The sequence below is a fragment of the Amblyomma mixtum genome, chromosome 4 (assembly GCF_055824585.1).
Source record: "Amblyomma mixtum isolate Tamu chromosome 4, ASM5582458v1, whole genome shotgun sequence".
In the NCBI taxonomy this organism is placed as follows: Eukaryota; Metazoa; Arthropoda; class Arachnida; order Ixodida; family Ixodidae; genus Amblyomma; species Amblyomma mixtum.
The window spans coordinates 90,929,967-90,949,439 of record NC_143015.1 but is presented as its reverse complement, the minus strand read 5'-3'; the positions used below and the strand labels follow the sequence as shown (position 1 = coordinate 90,949,439).

At 46.5% G+C, this 19,473-nt stretch overlaps 1 protein-coding gene across 1 annotated transcript in view; it reads right to left on the bottom strand.

Moving 5' to 3' along the window:
* Positions 1 to 2,476: 2,476 nt before the first annotated feature.
* The window catches only part of LOC149347406 (17-beta-hydroxysteroid dehydrogenase type 6-like), a 42,327-nt gene continuing 25,330 nt past the window's right edge, over positions 2,477 to 19,473 (bottom strand). Inside the window, exons 2-5 of the mRNA XM_089587056.1 lie at positions 15,236 to 15,469; positions 13,888 to 14,145; positions 7,461 to 7,593; positions 2,477 to 4,202 (exon numbers count right to left, since the gene is read on the bottom strand). Of these exons, the coding sequence (XP_089443182.1) occupies positions 3,845 to 4,202; positions 7,461 to 7,593; positions 13,888 to 14,145; positions 15,236 to 15,469 (983 nt within the window). The 3' untranslated portion in view covers positions 2,477 to 3,844. The remainder of the gene's footprint in view (positions 4,203 to 7,460; positions 7,594 to 13,887; positions 14,146 to 15,235; positions 15,470 to 19,473) is intronic.

The window sequence follows — 19,473 nt, the reverse complement described above, 5'->3', positions numbered from 1 at the left end:
TTTCGGCCCCAGATAAACTGGCAAAACTATGTAAGATGACAAATCCGTACTCTGTGAAACATCAAGGTTGTACAAAGAATCACACCAAGAAATTTGTTGACTGCGCAGAAGGTGTTGTGTATTCCTTGCCACTGTCATGTGGTAAGGTGTACGTAGGCCAAACCGGGAGGTGCCTAAACGAGAGGCTACGGGAGCACAATAGGAATATAGAAAATAAAAAAGGTAATCTTTCAGAACACTGTGAGGAATGCAACCCAGATGCATGCATACCGAAGCTCGATGAATGCCAGGTGATTAACAGAAGCAGGAAACAGCTAACACGGGAGATTGTTGAAGCAAGACGAATAAAAAACTTAGAAGATAAGTGCGTAAGCATCCCATCTGTATATTTATCAAAGAAGGAAATGATTTTTCTTGATGGCTTGTACAAAGTGTGAAAAATGACTTGCGGTGTGATAGGCTCGTGGGAAGATATTTTGATGCTTGCGCAGTATTTAAAAACTGTTTGTGCATTAAATAAAGATTCAGTTGAAAGTTAGCGCATGTGTTGTCGTCTTCGTTGTGTCCTCGTCTCGAGCTCTACAGTTTTTCATCATGAGCAACCAACTCGCCCAAACATCCACCCTGATAGATTCATTCATTCATCGTATTCTTTTGATATCAGCATATCATCCCTCAAATCACAGTCCAGCCTACCTACCCTTGCTCATCGCCGCTACATTGCTAGTTTATGTTTGTTTCACAAGTTTTTTTACTCTGAGCTACGACAGGAACCCTACATCTGCGCACCACCACCACGCATCTCCCTCCGCACCGGCCATCAGCAGCAAGTGCCACGACCTCGCGCCCGCACCACTACATTTTCTTCATCATTCTTCCCCCGGACCGCGAACGACTGGAACGGCCTTCCCCAAGAACATGCTGCTATCACATGCCAATCTTTTTTCCTGGAAAGAATCACTCGTTTACTTGGTGAGTGATAATCTTATATTTATTACTTATTCTGTTTTTCATTTCTGTGTGCCCCACCCCTTATGTAATATCCTCTAACGAGGGTATTTAAGGTATTAAAGTGAAGTGAAGTGTGTTTCCTCAGAGCGTGTCCGCACGAACTGTCAATCATCCATTATCGGATTAATTAATAAATTAGTTGATGAAATAAAAATTTAATTATCGTGCATGAATAATTAAGCCACTAAGATGATTAATTAAAATCCTTGATAGTTAATTTGGAGAAGTAATCGATTAGTTGAATTAATAAATCACTTGACAAAAATAAGCGGGGATTTAATCGAACCTGTAAATTTATTAATTACTTATTTATTTAAATAACAAATAAGCTGCATTGCGTTCTATTAGGTCAACGAAGTTTTTAATTAAATTAATAATTAGCCCCATTAGTGAACTACTTCTGGCATTCGTTGGTAATCTAATCGAACTGCTGATTTAAATATGAATTAGTTAATTAATTATCTTATTAATTAATTCATTCTTTGGTGTGCTTACTAGACGCTCTAGCAACGGGACCCCCGTCTTCGGATGTGGTAGAACAGAAGTTAGAGCGAAAACACGACTTAGAGCCGGCACAGGAATAAATTAACGAACACGCAGCAGCATAGTCGGCAGCAGTAAGAGAAATGCTTTCGCCTTACTGCACCCAAGCAGGCTTGATTGCACCCTTGGAGTTTTTGTTCAAGGAACAGCAAGAGAACTTCTGCACCGCTTTTTTCTCCTCCAATTCAGTGATGAAGCACTGCCTTTTCGCATGAAGCAATTGTTTATTGTCCCTTTTTCGAGACTGCTTAATCGAAAAAACTACGTGCGATTATTTAAGCTGTGAAAGCCGCACCACAGAAAGACGAGTAGAACCATTCCAGCCGAGCGCAACCGGCTACGCCGCTCCCTCCTCATTCCTCTGACGAGCGTTTTGCCACGGGCGGCGCTGTTCCGCTGAGGCGACGGTGGCGCCATACAACGGCCGCCCGGTCCCCATACAGCATCGTGATTCGGTTGCACGATGTGAACCGCCGTTGGAAGTGCTTCACTTGGGGAGACGATGCACAACAGATAAAGGAACCCAGAGAGAAAAGTGACAAGCACACAGGCGTAAGCTAAAGTGGCTGTTTGTGCTTGCTGGTTAGTGAACATGTTTAAAGAATGCAGCGCGAAAAGACAAGGACCTTGTGCTTGTCTTTTCGCGCTGTATTCTTTAACAGTGGCGTAAACTTGCCAATGGTATTGAATGCATCACTTGTAGCTGCTAAACAGATGTTAGGTGCATGTTCGTTGTTTCTGGCCAAAAATTGAAATGAATGTTTCTTTTCACACTGAATATAACAAAATGTAGTTTTTGTAACATTTCTGAGATTGTTTAAAAGAAAACAAGAAAATAAAGACGATCTCCCACCTTTGTCTTCATATATATGGTAATGTACTGAATTAGAATGATACACATTTACACAGTAGTTTCTTTCTTCCAGAACATATTTATTGGGAGAAAATAGACAGTTCGGTGAAAAAATAGCAACACTTGAATATTTGTTACGAAACTTAATCTAATTATCTTAAAAGAATAAAAATGCAGGACAAAATAAAAGAAACTCCAGACGAGCAATGTGGACCTATGTGTACCTAAGTGGATGAACTTTTTATCAGCAACTATTGCTCCTGAAAAAATGGGTTTAAATAAGCCTCAACGCATTTTATAGAGTAAAAGGCCTACCCTGTGCTCATAAATTCTTTCAAGCAAGATATCTTATGTAGCCGACGACTTTTAATGCGTGTTAACCACAAAAAAAGCACGTAGGACTGGAAATATTCTTGTTTTACTGTGCTTTCTTCTCATATAGAAGGGCTGAGGTTATCTTGGAGCCCTCCATCTTACAAAAATAGGTTTAGTTTTTTATATTCTTAAATACCCTGAAGGCCCAAGATGGCATTAAGGAGGGAAGAAGCAGGGAGTAAGATGCAAATAGTGAAATATATCAACAATACATTGCACAACAAGAAATTTGTAACACCTAATTGCGTATTAGAAATTACAAACCCCAAGTTACAGCTCCCACATCATGAGCATAGACGGATCTTGTTATGTAATTAGCCTTTAAAAGGCAATCACAGAAAATATTGTTTTTCCTAAGCTGTCCGAGCAGTCAGCACACTTCAGCACTACTCCAAGAAGAAACTTCTCATGTTTATCACCACACAGAGGAAGAGCATTTGGGGGGGTGGAGAGGGGGGAGCCACGTGGCTCTGGGCGTTTCGCTCAAGCTAAGACGTAATGTTCAGAACCATAAAGTGTATCATCTACACTATATACACAACTCTCCCTACTGCCTCCTCTTGGCTTAAATTGCACTGGAAGTGAACATTTCTCCCGTATGAAAGCTTTTAATGATTTGTTGCATTCTGACAACAAGGTCCAGCAGCACCATGTAATTCTTGTTCAATTTTCTTCGCGAAAACCCTGCATTGTATCCAAAACACCACACACCAGCACCGATGAGAAAAAAATCCAGCTGACCAAGCATGTCGTCAGTAAGTTCTTTTTTTTTTGCGTCTGAGGACTGCATTTGTGGCACTTTGTACCAGACGACAAGAGCAACTACCCATTTGGTCCCAGCTAATGGAGCTCTGTTGGTCTTACGCGCAGAGTCGCGTACGGCGAATGATAGCCTCCAACTCAGCGCGGCGCATGTCAACGAGGCAGGCAGCTTCCGCCGCTCTCCACCAGAAGGCACCACCAGAAGTCACATTTGCTGCACTGCAACCGGCCCCGACCAGGCGGTGGTGTGCAGGACATGGTGTTAGGACCTATTCTAACACCATTGGTGCAGGAGCTCCATCACCCACGCGCTATGCCCCTCGTGCCTGGAATCGTCGTGGCCGCCGGCTGCGCCCTCTTCACCAGCACGGCGTCCTGCGTGGCTGGAGGGGCGAGCGCCAGGAGGCGCCACTGTATGGCCCTGAAGAGTCCGTCGGGCCGGTATGTGAAGCGTGGCTTCTGAGCCAACACGGCCGCCTCCATGGCGTCCACCACCTCGTGCACCTCCGTGCGAGCCTCGTCGGACAGTCCGCGGCGTACCCACTGACGGCACAGCTCGTAGTAGGCCTGGCCGTAGTCGCGGCGCACCTGGTCACTGCTCTCCTGCCACTGCTTGTCTAGGGCCGGCAATAGAAGGCTGTCAGCCGTCAGGTTGGTGCTGCACGGCAGACAACACAAGTTAGTTAGTTAGTTAGTCAGTCAGTCAGTCAGTCAGTCAGTCAGTCAGTTAGTTAGTTAGCCAGTCAGTCAATTAGTTGGTTAGTTAGTCAGTTAATTTGTTAGTTAGTCAGTCAGACATTCAGTTAGTTAGTTAGCTAATTAGTCAGTTAGTTAGTTAGTTAGTTAGTTAGTTAGTCAGTCAGTCAGTCAGTCAGTCAGTCAGTCAGTTAGTTAGTTAGTTAGTTAGTTAGTTAGTTCGTTAGTCAGTCAGTCAGTCAGTTATTGAGTTATGACAGTCTTTCTGCCTTGGTACACCCCGATTACTAAAGAACAATTCTCACGGTGAGCCCAGGAGTGGCTCGAATCCAAAGAGTACGCTCCAAGCAATCTTAAAGACGGCGTGAGTGGCGAGGTTTGGTGAACTCGGCTCAAACGACGCATGTCGAGCGAAACAGGGCTCGTATTCCAACTTAAGTCTCTTTCGAAAGCGTTTATTTTGGCCAATCAGGTGTCGCCGAAAAGGAGGCTTTCGAAAGGGACGCAAGTTTGTACACGGGTTCAGGGCTGAGTAGGCTCACAGTGAGAATCGACCTTCGCATTAAGACCTTTCGAAAACGTACTTTTCGGCGACGCCTGATTTCTTATTTTAACTTATGTCCATATCCAAAACGTCCCAGTTTGATAGGAACGCAAGCTAAAATACGAGCTCAGGAATGAGTAGATTCGTCGTGAAAGTAAATCTTCAAATTAAGAAAAATATTACGTACTGGAATCAAGTTTTCATTCGCATTGGCTGGGGCTGTCATGATTACATAATATTGTGCCTTGTGAGAACTCTTTCAAAAGTGACGCTCGAACGATTCCACAACTGTAACGACATTCATTCTCATAAACTGTCTTGTAGTGAAGAAAGCATGCCGATCCACGACGAGAGGAAAATGGCAACACCACCGCGCATTCAACAGGGGCGTTTAAGCTGAAGAAAACTTGAGAACACGAAAGCTTATGTTAATTTATGCTAACGACAATAACTAACTAATATCAGACAGAAAAGAAAGTACGCTGATTGATAAAGTAAACGTTGAACTACGAAATTTGCATCGCTGGTGTACAGCAAATGCTTTTAGTTCGAACCCATCAAAAGCAGTTTTTATGTATTTTCACTCTGGAAAATGAAAACTGCACGTCATTCTGACGTTCTTGTAACAGCTATCCTATAATTCGTGTTACTCAACAAAATTTCTTGGAGTAATAATTGACAGCCACTTGAAACTTCAGCAACATGTGCGCTCTGTGGTTCGAAAGTCGTCTTACGGTTTATATGTACTCTCCAAATGTTGGATCTTCTTTACCACTGGTATACATAATTAACCTTGACTATGCATTTGTTCACTCTCACATAAACTACTATGTGGTGGTTTGGGGATGCCCATATAAAACTCGCCTGCTCTACATATTAACTCTTCAAAAAAGGTCGCTCCGTATAATAACAGCAAGCAGTTCATACAGTTCCAGTCAGTTCCAGTGTTGAGAGGCGAAAGCCGAGGACACTACGCCGTGAGGACTTGCGGTGGTTGTGACGTCACACCATTCCCGTGGCTATATCGATAGCCAAATTATACATCTTTCGGCGATCTTAAGTGTTAATTACGCTTAATTGCAAATTTTTCCGTCTAATTTGACCCAAATGCTACGTTTTTCCGACCATTCTGTGACAATTTTTACTATGCCGTGAAGACTTCCGGTGGATGTCATGTCACACCGTTCCCGTGGCTACATCGACGTCCTCGCTATTTCGAAGCAATTTCGACATTTTCGCCTATAATTAATTAACTAATTGATCTACAGTCGTCAAACCTGGCTTCTAGGTTCATTTTTTCCTCCTCTATCTGAAACAGCCATTGGGTTTCTTCTCTCTATTTTAGTTCCAGAGTTAAACGCGTGTGACACGCTTTGTTAACAGACGACAGTATGAGCCATTAAAGGTTTTCGCCTTAAAAATGGGGAAGAAAGGAATAGACTTTTCGGGACCTGTACGGGGTCCCTTATTCATAGCTGAGGAAGAGAATGAAAGTGGCTGCTTCTATACGGCATGAATGTACCATTAAGCCTGAGGACATCCTCATCATCATCATCATGGATGGGGAAGTGCATCTACATAGATCTCGGGATGGTTCCCGCCATCCTATTTAACAGATGCCCTCAATGAAACATGCATTTGAGAGCTGTTTTAAACGCGTCGGTGATCGGTGCGAAGCGCTGGCGGTCGTCATGCCTGCTTCTAGAATAATTTCGCATTCTAATCACGGCCGCGACGAATATTTTAATTCGGACGCGGCAGAAGCTTCCTTAGACCTGCGCACATTCATTGCACCACCATCTTCGCCCTCTACCTTTACTGTGAACAAGCGACACTTAAGAGGCATGAAACGTCAGTTGCTTTCCTTTTAGTTTTTGGCGAGTGTCCATGTCTCATCGCTGTTACGCAGCCCCCTCGCTAGACGCGCTTCCGAGAAATACACGACTTGTCATATCATTAGCCGTGTTTAGGAAAAACAACCTCGCTCAGAATCAAGAACAGCGCAAGAGAGATAGCACTTGAAGGGCGTTTGTCTTTCGCTGTGTTTCTTAAATTGTTGCGGTTGTGTTGGAATAGTGGGGTGGGCGAACCGGTTCTTGGCGATCGTTCTGATAAAAACAGCCTCAAATTACGGCAGATAGCAGGTTCGGGTCAGGCAACGGTGTCACTGCCGTCTCAGTTCTGTTCTGTCTAGTGTAGTTCCTGCGTTCTTTTCCCGCGAGATCATTAAAAACCTCATCTCGCAAAAAAAGGTGCCGTCAGTCATAAAATTCGCCGATTGCTTGGAAGGAAGCAACGCCGCCAGACCGGGTAATTCTCATTGGTTGGAAGGGAGTGACGTCACCAGAGCGGTAATTCCCACTGCCTGGAAAGGAGTGACGTCACCAAACCGGTAATTCTCATTGGTTGGAAGGGAGTGACGTCACCAGAGCGGTAATTCCCATTAGCTGGTGGACAGTGACGTCGCCAGACCGGAAGTAACGTCACTTCCGATGAAGAAATCAACAGCTTCTAACACTTTCGCACGTAAGGTATTTAGGTTTCCCTGTGAATTTTTTTTATCACGATGTTGTTGTTGTTCTGACTGCATTGAGTGGCCGCCTGTGGCAAGAAACGCTGCGCTATAAAGGCTTACAGAGGGAGAGAAAGTAGAGAAGGTAATGCGTGTGCACTTACGCATACATGTTGGGCTCCACTGAGACCACGCGGACGCCGAACTTCTTCATCTCACGCCGGAGACCGTCTGCGAAGAAGCGGGCTGCGCACTTGGACATGCAGTAGCCCACCGTGAATGGGATGGCGAAGTGGCCTGCGTAGAACACAAAACAAAGGACGATGGAATGTTTGTCGCTGTCATAAACGTCTTTTTTAAGGCGAAAGCCTTTAATGCGTCATCGTTGTCGACAGAAGGTTGTCAGCAGAGGTGTCACTCTTCTTCTAGTCACACCACAAAAGAAAACCTTGGTGCACGATGAGATTCCTACAACCATCCTTCCGTACCGCAGCCGAGCGTGCTAATGGCTACGCTACTTCCTGCCAATGCATGTGTAGTTCTCCTTGTCTAGGACGCCGGAGATTGTTTGCAGAAAGGCGTCGAATCAGACGGATGTGTCCCAAACGCCCTCCAGTGTCTCCAGCATTTGAGATTCACAAACAATTGTGTACTTAATTAACATCTTAACCACACATCAGTGACACCAGCGTCAACACCGCGCTTAAGGCGGTGTTACCGCACTTTAGGTCAACAAATTGACCCCCAGAATTTTTTTTTATCTTTGAATACAGAAGGGTGGAAGGAACTGAAAAGTGAGAAAATTCATTTTGTACAATCGGCCAGCGCGTGAGCACTATTCGGGCCATTTTATTAATTTTGTTCAATGATTGATTCAAATCCCTAATATGCTCCAATTGGTGCATGACCTATGTGAAATTTCATAACTGCTGGAAAAATTAAAGTCAACAATATTACAGGCATTTTCGCAGTGACTTACAAGCATGAAGTTCTATAAACAAGACAAGTCAAAACACAAAAGAAGTATAATATATCCTGGCTTTACCATGAGTTCAATTTTCGTAACAACCGCCGCGATGGCTCAGTGATTATTGTGCTCGGCTGCTGACCCGAAAGACGCGGGTTCGATCCCGGCCGCGGCGGTTGAATTTCTTTGGAGGAGAAATTCTAGAGGCCCGTGTACTGTGCGATGTCAGTGCACGTTAAAGAACCCCAGGTGGTTGAAATTTCCGGAGCCCTCCACTACGGCGTCTCTCATAGCCTGAGTCGCTTTGGGACGTTAAACCCCATAAACCAACCAATCAATTTTCGTAACAACGCAATAAGTGAAATTGCAAATTAAAAGAAGCCAAAAAGTGAACCCCAGGGTTCAAACTTTACCAAGGCCCAAAAGCAAACACGAAGCAAAGTTAAGAAAGCCGTCCGGAAAGTAAACAGTAGACGATGAGTGCCGGTAGCGAAGAAGCATCCTGTATAGTGTAAAGGGCTGAATAAAGTTCAACGTCCCAGCGCTCACAACGAGAGCGTAGCAAATGCCGGAAGTATAGTGCGCTCGTCCTCATCGGCCTACACGCTCGAGTTTTGTGTGCATGTCGTTAACAAAATGGAATAATGATAAAATAGAAATTTCTTATTCTTAGCATAACTGACGACGCAATTCCAGACAAGATATCCAGAAGAGACTCCGTAGACAATCACTACAACGGGGCCTTCTATTACATTTAGGCAATTATCAAATCAACAGGCAGGGACGGTGTTCAATAAAATCCACATCCTTAAAAATGCTATAAGTTTTTCATATATTTTCCAAGAAAATGTCATTTGTTTAGGTTGCTGTCTGCTTAAGCGCGTGTTACTTTTTTTTTGTGCGTCAGTTGATTTTTGTCAAAGATCTTTTTTGTGTGTGTGAGGGGGGGGAGGGGGGCGGGAGGAGGGAGGGGGGCTGTTGCAAATTTGTTGTTATGCTCTGTAAAGTGTTATACTTAGCCGGTTTCATTGAAACCTGCCTTAATCCCCGTCAGCCTCAGCTATATTGATATTTGTATGTTTTTTGATGTTTCGTTCATCCTCTTATTCGCCGCGGTGGCTCAGTGGTTACGGCACTCGGCTGCTGACCCGAAAGACGCGGATTCGATCCCGGCCGCGGGGGTCAAATTTCGGTAGCAGCGAAATTCCAGAGGCCCGTGTACTGTGCGATTTCAGTGCACCTTAAAGAACCCCAGGTGGTCGAAATTTCCGGAGCCCTTCACTACGGCGTCCCTCATAACCTCAGTCACTTTGGGACGTTAAAGCCCCATTAAACCATAAACTAATCGTTGATTCTCTCGTAATAAAACCCACTCCCCTCTGTAATTCCCCCGGACAAGTTGAAAACGGCCAACCAAGAAAAGCATAAACACACAGCCACCATCATAAGTTTATAGGATGCAAAAATAAATTTAGTTCCTTTGCATTACGAGATTCATCATCATCATCAGCCTGACTACGCCTACTGCAGGGCAAAGGCCTCTCCCATGTCTCTCCAATTAACCCTGTTCTTCGCCAGCCACGGCCACCGTATCCCCGCAAACTTCTTAATCTCATCCGCCCACCTAACTTTCTGTCGATTATGCCTAATGGCAAACGGCTCGAATAAAAAAAAAAAAACTTTCCGCCGCCCCCTGCTGCGCTTGCCTTCACTTGGAATCCACTCCGTTACCCTTAAGGACCAGCGGTTTAGTGATGCACCGTGCAACTCAAGGAGCCATAATCCGAATGCGCATATCTCTTCCAGCTTGCGTGCAAAGCGGAGGAAGCCGTTTCTTTCCTGCAAATGTAGCTTCGCGCAAACATTTGACAGCGAGGGCCAGTTAGCTCAAACACAGATTTCCCGAGGTGGCTCGCGCGGGCGGAAGATGTGTGGCCGTTGCTCTGATTAGTCAGTACGATTATTTTAGCTGCGGGCTCACTTCCAAGTCACTCGCGCGTGAGTTGGCCCGCCAGCTGCGCAACGTGCGGCGGAGTGTATTTGCGTGCACGTCCGAGTCTTCCTCGTGTTTATGAAGCGCTGACGCGTGCGTCACGCCCATCTCCGAATGCCAGTTCCATGCAAGCAGCGGCTTCTTTCGTGGTCGCCGCGATCTGCTCCGGCGAGGCTCGTCTGCGATCACGGAGGCCACTCTTCTTTTCTCTTACTTTCATTATACATCGCCAGATGGCGCTAGTCCTAACGCCGGCAGAAACAGAAAGCGGGTCTGCGAAAACTCAGTGCGTAAGCACTCGTCGGCCATGTGTCGGGCAAAATAGCGTATGTGCGGTATGTTTTTATTTTTTTTATTCCGTCAACGCAGACTTATACACTCTAAAGCGTCCTGGGGCTTATTGCTGTTGTCTTCGCTGAACAGAATCAATAAACGCTTCCTGTTGTAAGGGTCCCTTACACTCCATTAAAAAGAGCTGCGCAGGAAGTGGTTGGCTATTATTTTAAGTCTCGAAGGAGTCATGAAATATAAACAGCCTTGAAGTATTTTTGCCTCATCTGGTTAAGCCCAATGCAATCGCCTTCAAATCGTGTTACAGTGCAGTGTACATACACTGAAAGGCGTGCCAAAAGAGAAGAATACGGTTCAGATCAATTTTTTTCATGCATTTAAATGCGCTGAATAACTTCAGTTAGAAATAAATTAATAGTTCGTACTTTAGGTACTCCCACAGCCGCAGTTAAAGACAAACGAGAGATCCTGCGTTAGCGCACATGAACCAACCGTTCGCTGCCACCCGAAGCAGGTAGTCGCTATTTCGAAATTTACGACGTCTTGGGCACGTCGCAATTACATTTAAGATAAGCATCGCAAAACACTTTCAGGTTCTAGCATAGTCCTTCAATGTTTCTGGTTCTAGGTACAGTCTTTGTCAAAAGTAACCAGGCTGCACGTTTTTCGTCTCAGTCGTATATTAAAGCTATTATGCCGGCTATACACCTCTAAATCTCTGTATGGTAAGAAGAACCCCTATCTCACCTTCAAAGAACTTTTTGATCTTTAGAGAAGCCGTGAGGGCTCTGTTACACGAATGAGAAGCAAACCATGGAGCCTGGTTACTTTTGACAAAGACTGTACGAAATGGCCCAAGCGATCTGTCGAACGACGGAGCACTGATTAACAGCCGGACGCGCGGCATTTCGATTACAGTCGAAACAATTGGGGTGACAGTCAAGCTCTGCCTTTAAGGGTATGATGCGACAGAGGTTCCTCTTGCACACGCAGACATGGACACAGTTTGTTTGTTTTTTTTTTTCACAATCACATTCATTTGTGAAAGACTACACGACATACATATAAAGCCCCGCTCTAACCAAGCTGTACGAACGTGTGTGCGTGGCGTAGCGGTAACGTGTCTGAATCGCAACCCGACGCCGTCAGGTGATATTTGATGCGCCGCTAGTGTGGCTGGCGCCATCTATGAGAGCCTCTTGTAACAGCCAACCTTCCGACTTGCAAAGATTTTTCAGTCACGCCGACGGCAGTGCCGGGTTTTCTGAGTAATGAGGCCTTTGCGCTTTCGCGTAAAGGAGATTAAAGAATGTGCGCCCGCTGTTACTCTGCGCTCGTGGCGTTTCAAGCTGCGCTCTATTACGCAATGCCTACTCAGCGGCAAGCCAAAGCGGTCTAAATCTTCTCTAATGCATTACTAGACGCCCTCTAGATAGTTTTCTCCGTAGGTAAAGTTCCTAGAAGACTTATAAAATGCTAACAATTTAGTAAGGGTTTGCGATGCACCAAAAGTGACAGCTAATTTTTTTTCTTTGAAATATTTGCACATGTATCGTCTTTTCTTAGGCGGGCCACTTTCTTTGTTCCTTTCTCTCAAAATTTCACTTTCTTTTTGTTCTCCATAAGAGCGTTGTTCTTTTTTCTGTGCCCATCATGTAAACAAATAATGTCAGCCCTCCTTCCCTGAAAATCTAAGCTTCAAAGTCTCCAACCATGACCGTCCTTCAGGTGTGGTTATTTTTAATTATCACTTTTCTTGTGACTGCAAGCACCCTCCTGAAGGCCCCCTTTTCATGCCGCCATAAACTGGACTTCTTCAACTATGAAGATATCTACAGTTAGGTTCCTGCTATTGCTGGTAACGGCGCAATTAAATATTCACTAAGGGAGTAGATAGCGGGCTACCACCAGCCGATGGTTATGCCTCATTTTCAAGACCCGAGAGGCTGCACGCACGCCAGCATTTGGTGGCACAGACGCAAATATTCGTTCGCTAAATGATGTTTGCAACCTCAGTTACCTTGGTGACATGTTGTCGTGCTGTCAGTGGATGTCAAAACGTTACAAATTCAAGTCTAGGCTGCATACTTCGTTCATAAGCGCTACGGCTACCAGCAACGCAAGACGCATATGCCCATAGCCGCTAGCGCTCGTGAAGTCCATGCCTAACAAGGGCACTAACAGAAAAGACAGCGCTGCAATGACTTCATCTCAAACTCTCCTTGAAATTCATTTAGAGGTTATAAACGAAACACCAACTGCGACGAATGTAGCTGTGTTGATCCGAATGCGACATAAGCTCATCGGATGTGATATACACAGTATCGCTCTACAAAGGGGCCGCGTCCAGAATGGCAGATGTCAGCTACAGTGCTTGGAATGAGGATGTCTGGTTTCTAGAGGGAAGAAACGAAGAAAAAGAGAGACAGGAAGAGGAGGAGGAAAAGGCTCCATAATCCCCCCTTCCTTTTTTTTTTTGCCCACCATTACCCAGCACTACAGCCAACGCAGTCGCCCTGTCCCAAACACCTTCTCATGATGTACAACCCGGATCAGTATAGAGACATATTCCCATGGTGTGGGGCCAAACCCATCCTATATCATATCACGTGGGAATGCAAAAGAAACGAGGCTTTCCATAGAATACAAAATTCGAGTGCGGAACAGTGGGAGAGTTTGCTCTCCAGCGGCAACCCGGTTCACCGGAGAGTACTGGTCATCCATGCCCAGCGAGCAGCCAAGCTCAGCGGTGCCCTGGAATAGGGGCGCCGACCTCTGCCGACCGTAATGACTTGCAAAATCGAGCAAATAAAGTTTATCCTATCCTATCCTATCACTTCGACTCGCCAGCGTTTGCATGCTCCTCTTCTAAGCGTCTTCTATAAGTCAGTGTACCATCGATATGCACCGTCAGCGTAAGGTGAAACGTGAACACGACAAATACGAAGGTGACAACAAAACAAGAAGACCCTTGCTGAGGGCGGCTAAATTCAGACCAACTAGCCAGCCAGAAGATAGTTTTAAATAACAACACATTTGATATTCGCTTCCGTGCCACGATGGCCACTACGTGAAAGTGTATTTCCTCATTTTCCTCTATTTTCTTTACAGCAGCTATTAGTTTTGTATATATTTTTTTAACGCTCCAGCTCTCGTGTTCGCGTTTAATTTGACGCTTGCAGTATAGACTGCGCCTAGCAGACGTCGCTGTATTATTGGCGAAAGGGTCATTGCAGCAGTTTATCCTATGCAATAGGATAAACTATATTGGATATGGGATAAAAAGGACAAATGCTACGCATATGAACGTGATTCGTAACTGGCAAGCGCGTGTACTTACTCCAGAGGCTAGTGCAGATGACCACTCGGCCACCTTTGGCGCGGCGCACCATGGGTAAGAAGGCACGCACGCTGCGGGCCACGCCCACCGCGTTCACCTCCATCATGCGGCTGAGCGGCTGGAGCGAGCCCCACTCCAGCTCCGTGGCACAGATGACGCCCGCGTTGGCAACCATGGCCCACAGCTGGGGAACCTCCGGGACACCGTCTTCCCCCGGCTGCTCACCACTGTGGTTCTCCTGCTGCTGTGGTGCTGAGCCTACGCCAATGAGGAAGCCGGTGTTGACTGCCCTGATGCCCGAACGGACTCTCCGCTCAGCGTGACGATGATTGAAGACATTCTCACCGTTTTATTCTTAAGGCGAAAGCTTTTAATGCCTCACCGTTGTCAACAGAAGCTCGTGGACTGAACGTTGTCAGCAGAAGTGTCACGCTTTTCGGTTGTTCGAAATGGTTATGACGTCAGAGTGCGCGGATTCGCAGCAATGAGGTCACCCGCGGATGCCTGACGCCCCCTTTTGAAGCAGATGACAACTAATAAAAAATAGTTGTAGTCCGCTCCGACAGGGAGCGTAAGGCGTCCGTGGGTGACCACATTACATGCCTCATTACTGCGAACAGAGCCATGGATACAACGGAACTCATCGAAGCATAGAGAGAAAGAGTCGTGCTAAGCAAGCAGTCAAAGTCGGCAGTCGAAGTGTGTAGTTGTAATGTGTAGTCAAAGTGTGTAATCAAATAAAGCACTAGCACAGCACGAACAGGAACATTTCAGCACTTTAAAAAGCCAAAGTGCCCCTGAATTTTTTTACCAGCCTTGACAGCGGGACACTGCCATAGTGTCTCTATCCAGAATGACATAGAGCTTGAGCAACACAACTGTTGAACAGGTTTGTTTGTTTCCTTTTCTCCTACCAGCTTTTCCGAGCAAAAGACTAACGTTATCTAAAATTTTCAGGCGTCAACACCAGGCACTGCCGGAAGCTACGATTACAAAAAAAAATACTCTAACCATAGCCTCGTTATTAAGATTCTTGAGGTCTGAACAATGCTTTGCATGCATCGACTACATAAGGTCTCGGTCAGTTTGTGACACGACTTCGAACTGAATGGCATCCATACAATGGCTAAGAGATTTAAAACGCTAACTACGCATGTTCAAAAGACCCAGTAAGGGGGCCTGAAAATGGCGCTTGTTAGTTTCATGTCTGTGCAACTGTTTGCGCGACGTCACCATTCTCCTTATGGAAAAATCAGGTCCACACAAAACTCCGTAGAAAGTAACAAGCGCTTCTTAACCGCTTAAAACGCGGCATGCGATAGCACAAACAGGCTGCATGAAAGCGCACCTTCACTGGTGAGTATCTTGGTGACCTGCTGCACGGCGTCTTGCACCTGGCTGTCGCTGGTGACGTCCATGGGCGCCAGCACGTGGACGCTGCCCTTCCCTTCGCCCACCTCGGAGGCGAGGGCTCGCAGCCTGTTGGCCCCCTGGCTGTCCGGCATCAGGCAGCCAGCGAAGACACGCAGGCCACGGTTGTGGAGACGCACTGCCAGCTCCAGGCCGAAGCCACTGTCGCAGCCTGCCGAGATCACATCATAGGGTGCGGTATTTAACATACGGTATGGTGTCATACGTTACGGTATATGGTATGGTATGGTATGGTATGGTATGGTATGGTATGGTATGGTATGGTATGGTATGGTATGGTATGGTATGGTATGGTATGGTATGGAACGGTACGGTACGGTACGGTGCGGTGTAGTAGTAGGAGTGGTTTTTATTTTGCATTGAATATGGAAGGTAAAAGCATTTTTGCTACCCCGGCATCTGCTATCGCGGCTGGAAGCACCTGAGCTGGGGCAGCGGAAATAAAGGATAGCAGGCAGTGTGTAGAAGTGAAAGAAAAGGGGTGAGGGGATTGTAGAAAGGACAGGGGGAGAGGTACAGTAACAATAAATTTATTAACATATTAACAGGATAAAAATATACGGGTCGCACGCGCGTGAAGGTCTGGTGTGGGAGGTAAGGTTTGGTATGGTAAGGTGTGGTATGGTATTATATGCTATGGAACGGTGCGGTACGCTATGGTATTGTACGCTACGGTATGGTGTAGTCAGCGCCCCGAAGATACGGAACTATGAAGGACGCGGTAGCACTGGGCTTCGGTTTAATTAACACCGTTAGGGTGTCTTTAACCCTTTAATCTTTACTTAACAATAATGGGCGTCTAAGCACTGCCGCCCACAATACTCTTGATGCACTGAGTGATGCCTAGCACAAGGCCGGTAATCTAGTTTACTGATGCAGTGAGTTAGTCCGTAAGCGAGGAGCATAGATTAACGGTGCAAGTAATTAAAAAATGTTTCCCCCTCCTCCTCGACGTGGCAGACCATCCACGCGTAGGCACAGCGCAGGCTGGGTGAGGAGATAACCTCCGTCATGGTGAAAGTGAAAATACGACGGGAGTGCCACCTAAACGGTTATCCCGAATACCGCGGAACTTTTGAGACGCTCTACTGGATCAACGCCGTCTTCGATGACCAACGTTGCAAGCGGTTATTTATTTATTTATTTATTATGGCCGCAAGCTCTCAACACCTCCCGCGGCAGGTGCACAGGAAGATCCGTCCACTGCACTTCCGGTTCCGGTTGCCGCTGCACTTCTGGTTCCAGGCAGCAAACGTCCCCTGGCAAACATCCGGGGGTGGCTTTGCCCCCAGAATGCGGTGCCCATGCCGGAAATCGAAAGCCCTTCTCACGTAGCCTTCTACTTCCGGGGAATGCTTCGGTGATGTTTTGCCCCCGGCTGGGCCGCTCTGAGTAATATTTGCTAGTACAATCATTAGCATCAGAGCGTGTACGCTTTGTCGCTCCCTCCCTTTATTTCCTGAAGCACGACCCCCCCCTCCCCCTCTCCCCGCGGTTAGCGGGCGAAGACGCTGCATATGCGCAGTGGGAGTACGCAGTCACCACACGGTCACATGGCATTCAAGGGTTGCGCCTAAAGAGAGGCAGTGATACTCGTACAAAGGTGGGCACCGGTCAGGGTCGGTACATCTGGGGTGATGAGCAGCTCTATACCAAGCACATAATTCAGGGCATATTAACAAACAGTTGTGAGCTACTCACTATCCACCAACGCGTAATCGGTTATTAAAACCACTCATTGAGTCACAGCGAGACAAGTGAATCATCGAAGCTCATAATAACAAGCACGGAGAAAAACAAACCTCAAAACTTCGAACTCTATTTAGCCTGTACGTGAATAAAGCGATAAAATCCGATTCGGTGATCAATGGTAGACAGTTTTCTATAACCGTACCTTCTTTCAGGTGCATACCTCAGAAATTGTGGACAAGCGAATTTTCTTAACTGGAAGTTATTTTGAGCGCAATTTTTCTCATATCGTAGCACCATACCATAACAGTTATCAATAGAGTAACAGCCGCCCTCGGGACGCTTGTAGCCGCCCTCGGGACGCTTGTAGGTTTTTGCTGTTTATTGTAAACAACAGACTCTATTCGTTTTTTTTTTTTGTGTGTGGCAGTCTTAACCACTAGGTGCGAGCAAAGGACTTATTTTAAGAGCAATACTTTGCTACAGACAGAGTGGAAGATTAGATCATTCCCATCAATCACAAAAGTATCCTAAAATATTCCACAGTTGCTTCACAATTAATGTCAAAAACATCCCAGTGCTTTTCAACGGCAGTCTTAACCATTTGGTGCAAGCACAGGACAAACGTTATTGAGGAAGGTTTTGCTACGCGCCAGTAGGCTAGACAATTACCGTGAGCACATTCGTTACAGTATCTTACAGCCTTCCGGAGTTGCCTTACATTTAAAAGTGATGTCCAAGAAAGCTGGATTTACCACTAAGTGAGACAGTTCCTTTCCTTTCCTCAAAAACCAATTTAATTTTTTTTAACGCCCTGAACGTCCTTTCCCCTTGTATAAATACAGACAGCTGCTAGATACCCATTATGGTGTACGTTCGCTGCTTTTACATGTGCTGTTTCCTTTCACACATCACTTTCAACAAATTAGCGGGAACTGAAATTCTTAAATATCCTTTGTTTCTACCGCTGTCCCTTTCTTTCCGTGTCCCTGTCTTTTCACTGCGAAAGCAATACTACGCGAGGTCTAACCGCTCGTCGCGTGGCCCGTGGATCCCCTTGCTCCTTGAGGAGCCGCCGCCGCGCCTCACAATACCTCAATCAGGATCAAGACCCGCGCGGGCAGGATTATTCGAATGCAGGCTGCGATAATCCGGAACTGGATCAACTTTTCCAGCTTCACGACCTTCGCGCGCCTCTTGCCAAAATGCGCAGGGGGACGGCGCCCGGGAGGGATAAGGTCACAGTCAAATTATTGGCGAACCCTCCTGATTGGGCATACGAAACCCTACTCGAATATATTAACGCCATTTGGACCGGGGACACTTCGTTGCCACCGGATTGGAAGACATCATTGGCAACCTTTATCCCAAAGGCGGGGAAACCGGTAAACACAGACAACCTCCGGCCCATCTCCCTCACTTCATGCGTAGGAAAACTGATGGAAACGATGGTCCGTGACCGCCTCTCAGAATATCTCGAGAGCAAGAGCTCCTTTGCCGACACCATGTTCGGTTTCCGACCCAGTAAGTCCGCACAAGACATCCTCTTAGAGCTTCATCACGAGGTTCTCGAACCCACAGAACACCCACACAACGACAAAATAGTCCTAGCGCTCGATCTCAAGGGTGCGTTTGACAATGTAAAACACTGCGTCTTACTAAAGCACCTTAGCGAGACCAACTGTGGTCCTCGTACATTCAATTACATCAAATATTTCTTAACAGACCGATTGGCCTATGTACGTATACAAGAGACCGAGTACGGCCCGTTTGAGATGGGAACGCGGGGCACACCACAAGGCGCTGTGTTGTCCCCGCTTCTCTTTAACATTGCTATGATGTACTACCTCCCGGCACAGCTGGCGGCTGTCGGCGGTGTTCAGCATGCGCTGTACGCCGATGACATCACCATCTGGGCCACTACGGGAAACATAGGAGAGATGGAGGAATGCCTGCAAGCAGCGGCGAGCATAGTTGACCACTATGCCACGTACTGCGGCCTTCAGTGCTCCCCGTCCAAGTCTGAATTTGTGCATATTCGATCTTCTCCGAAATGCAAAATCTCCGTTCAGCTTTCTCTCACAAGCGGCCCCATCCGTGAAGCGAAGGAGCTACGAATACTCGGTCTCTTCATTAATCAACATCGTAAGGCAGACACAACTCTTGCCAAACTCCGCAAAGTCGGCGACCAGGTGGGCCGAATGGTTCGCCGCGTTTCCAACAAGCGAGGAGGGTTGCGAAGTAAGGATGCGATGCGGCTCGCGCATGCCTTCGTAACTAGTCGAGTACTGTACTCGACACCTTACCTCCGCTTACGGAAACATTACGAAGATCACTTGGAGATTGTACTCCGCAAAATTTTCAAGAGAGCCCTCGACCTCCCGATATCCACTTCCAACGCGCGACTCCTCGCGTCTCGCCCAGACCGCGTCTCGCCCAGACCGCGTCCGGTCGCCGCCTCTTGGA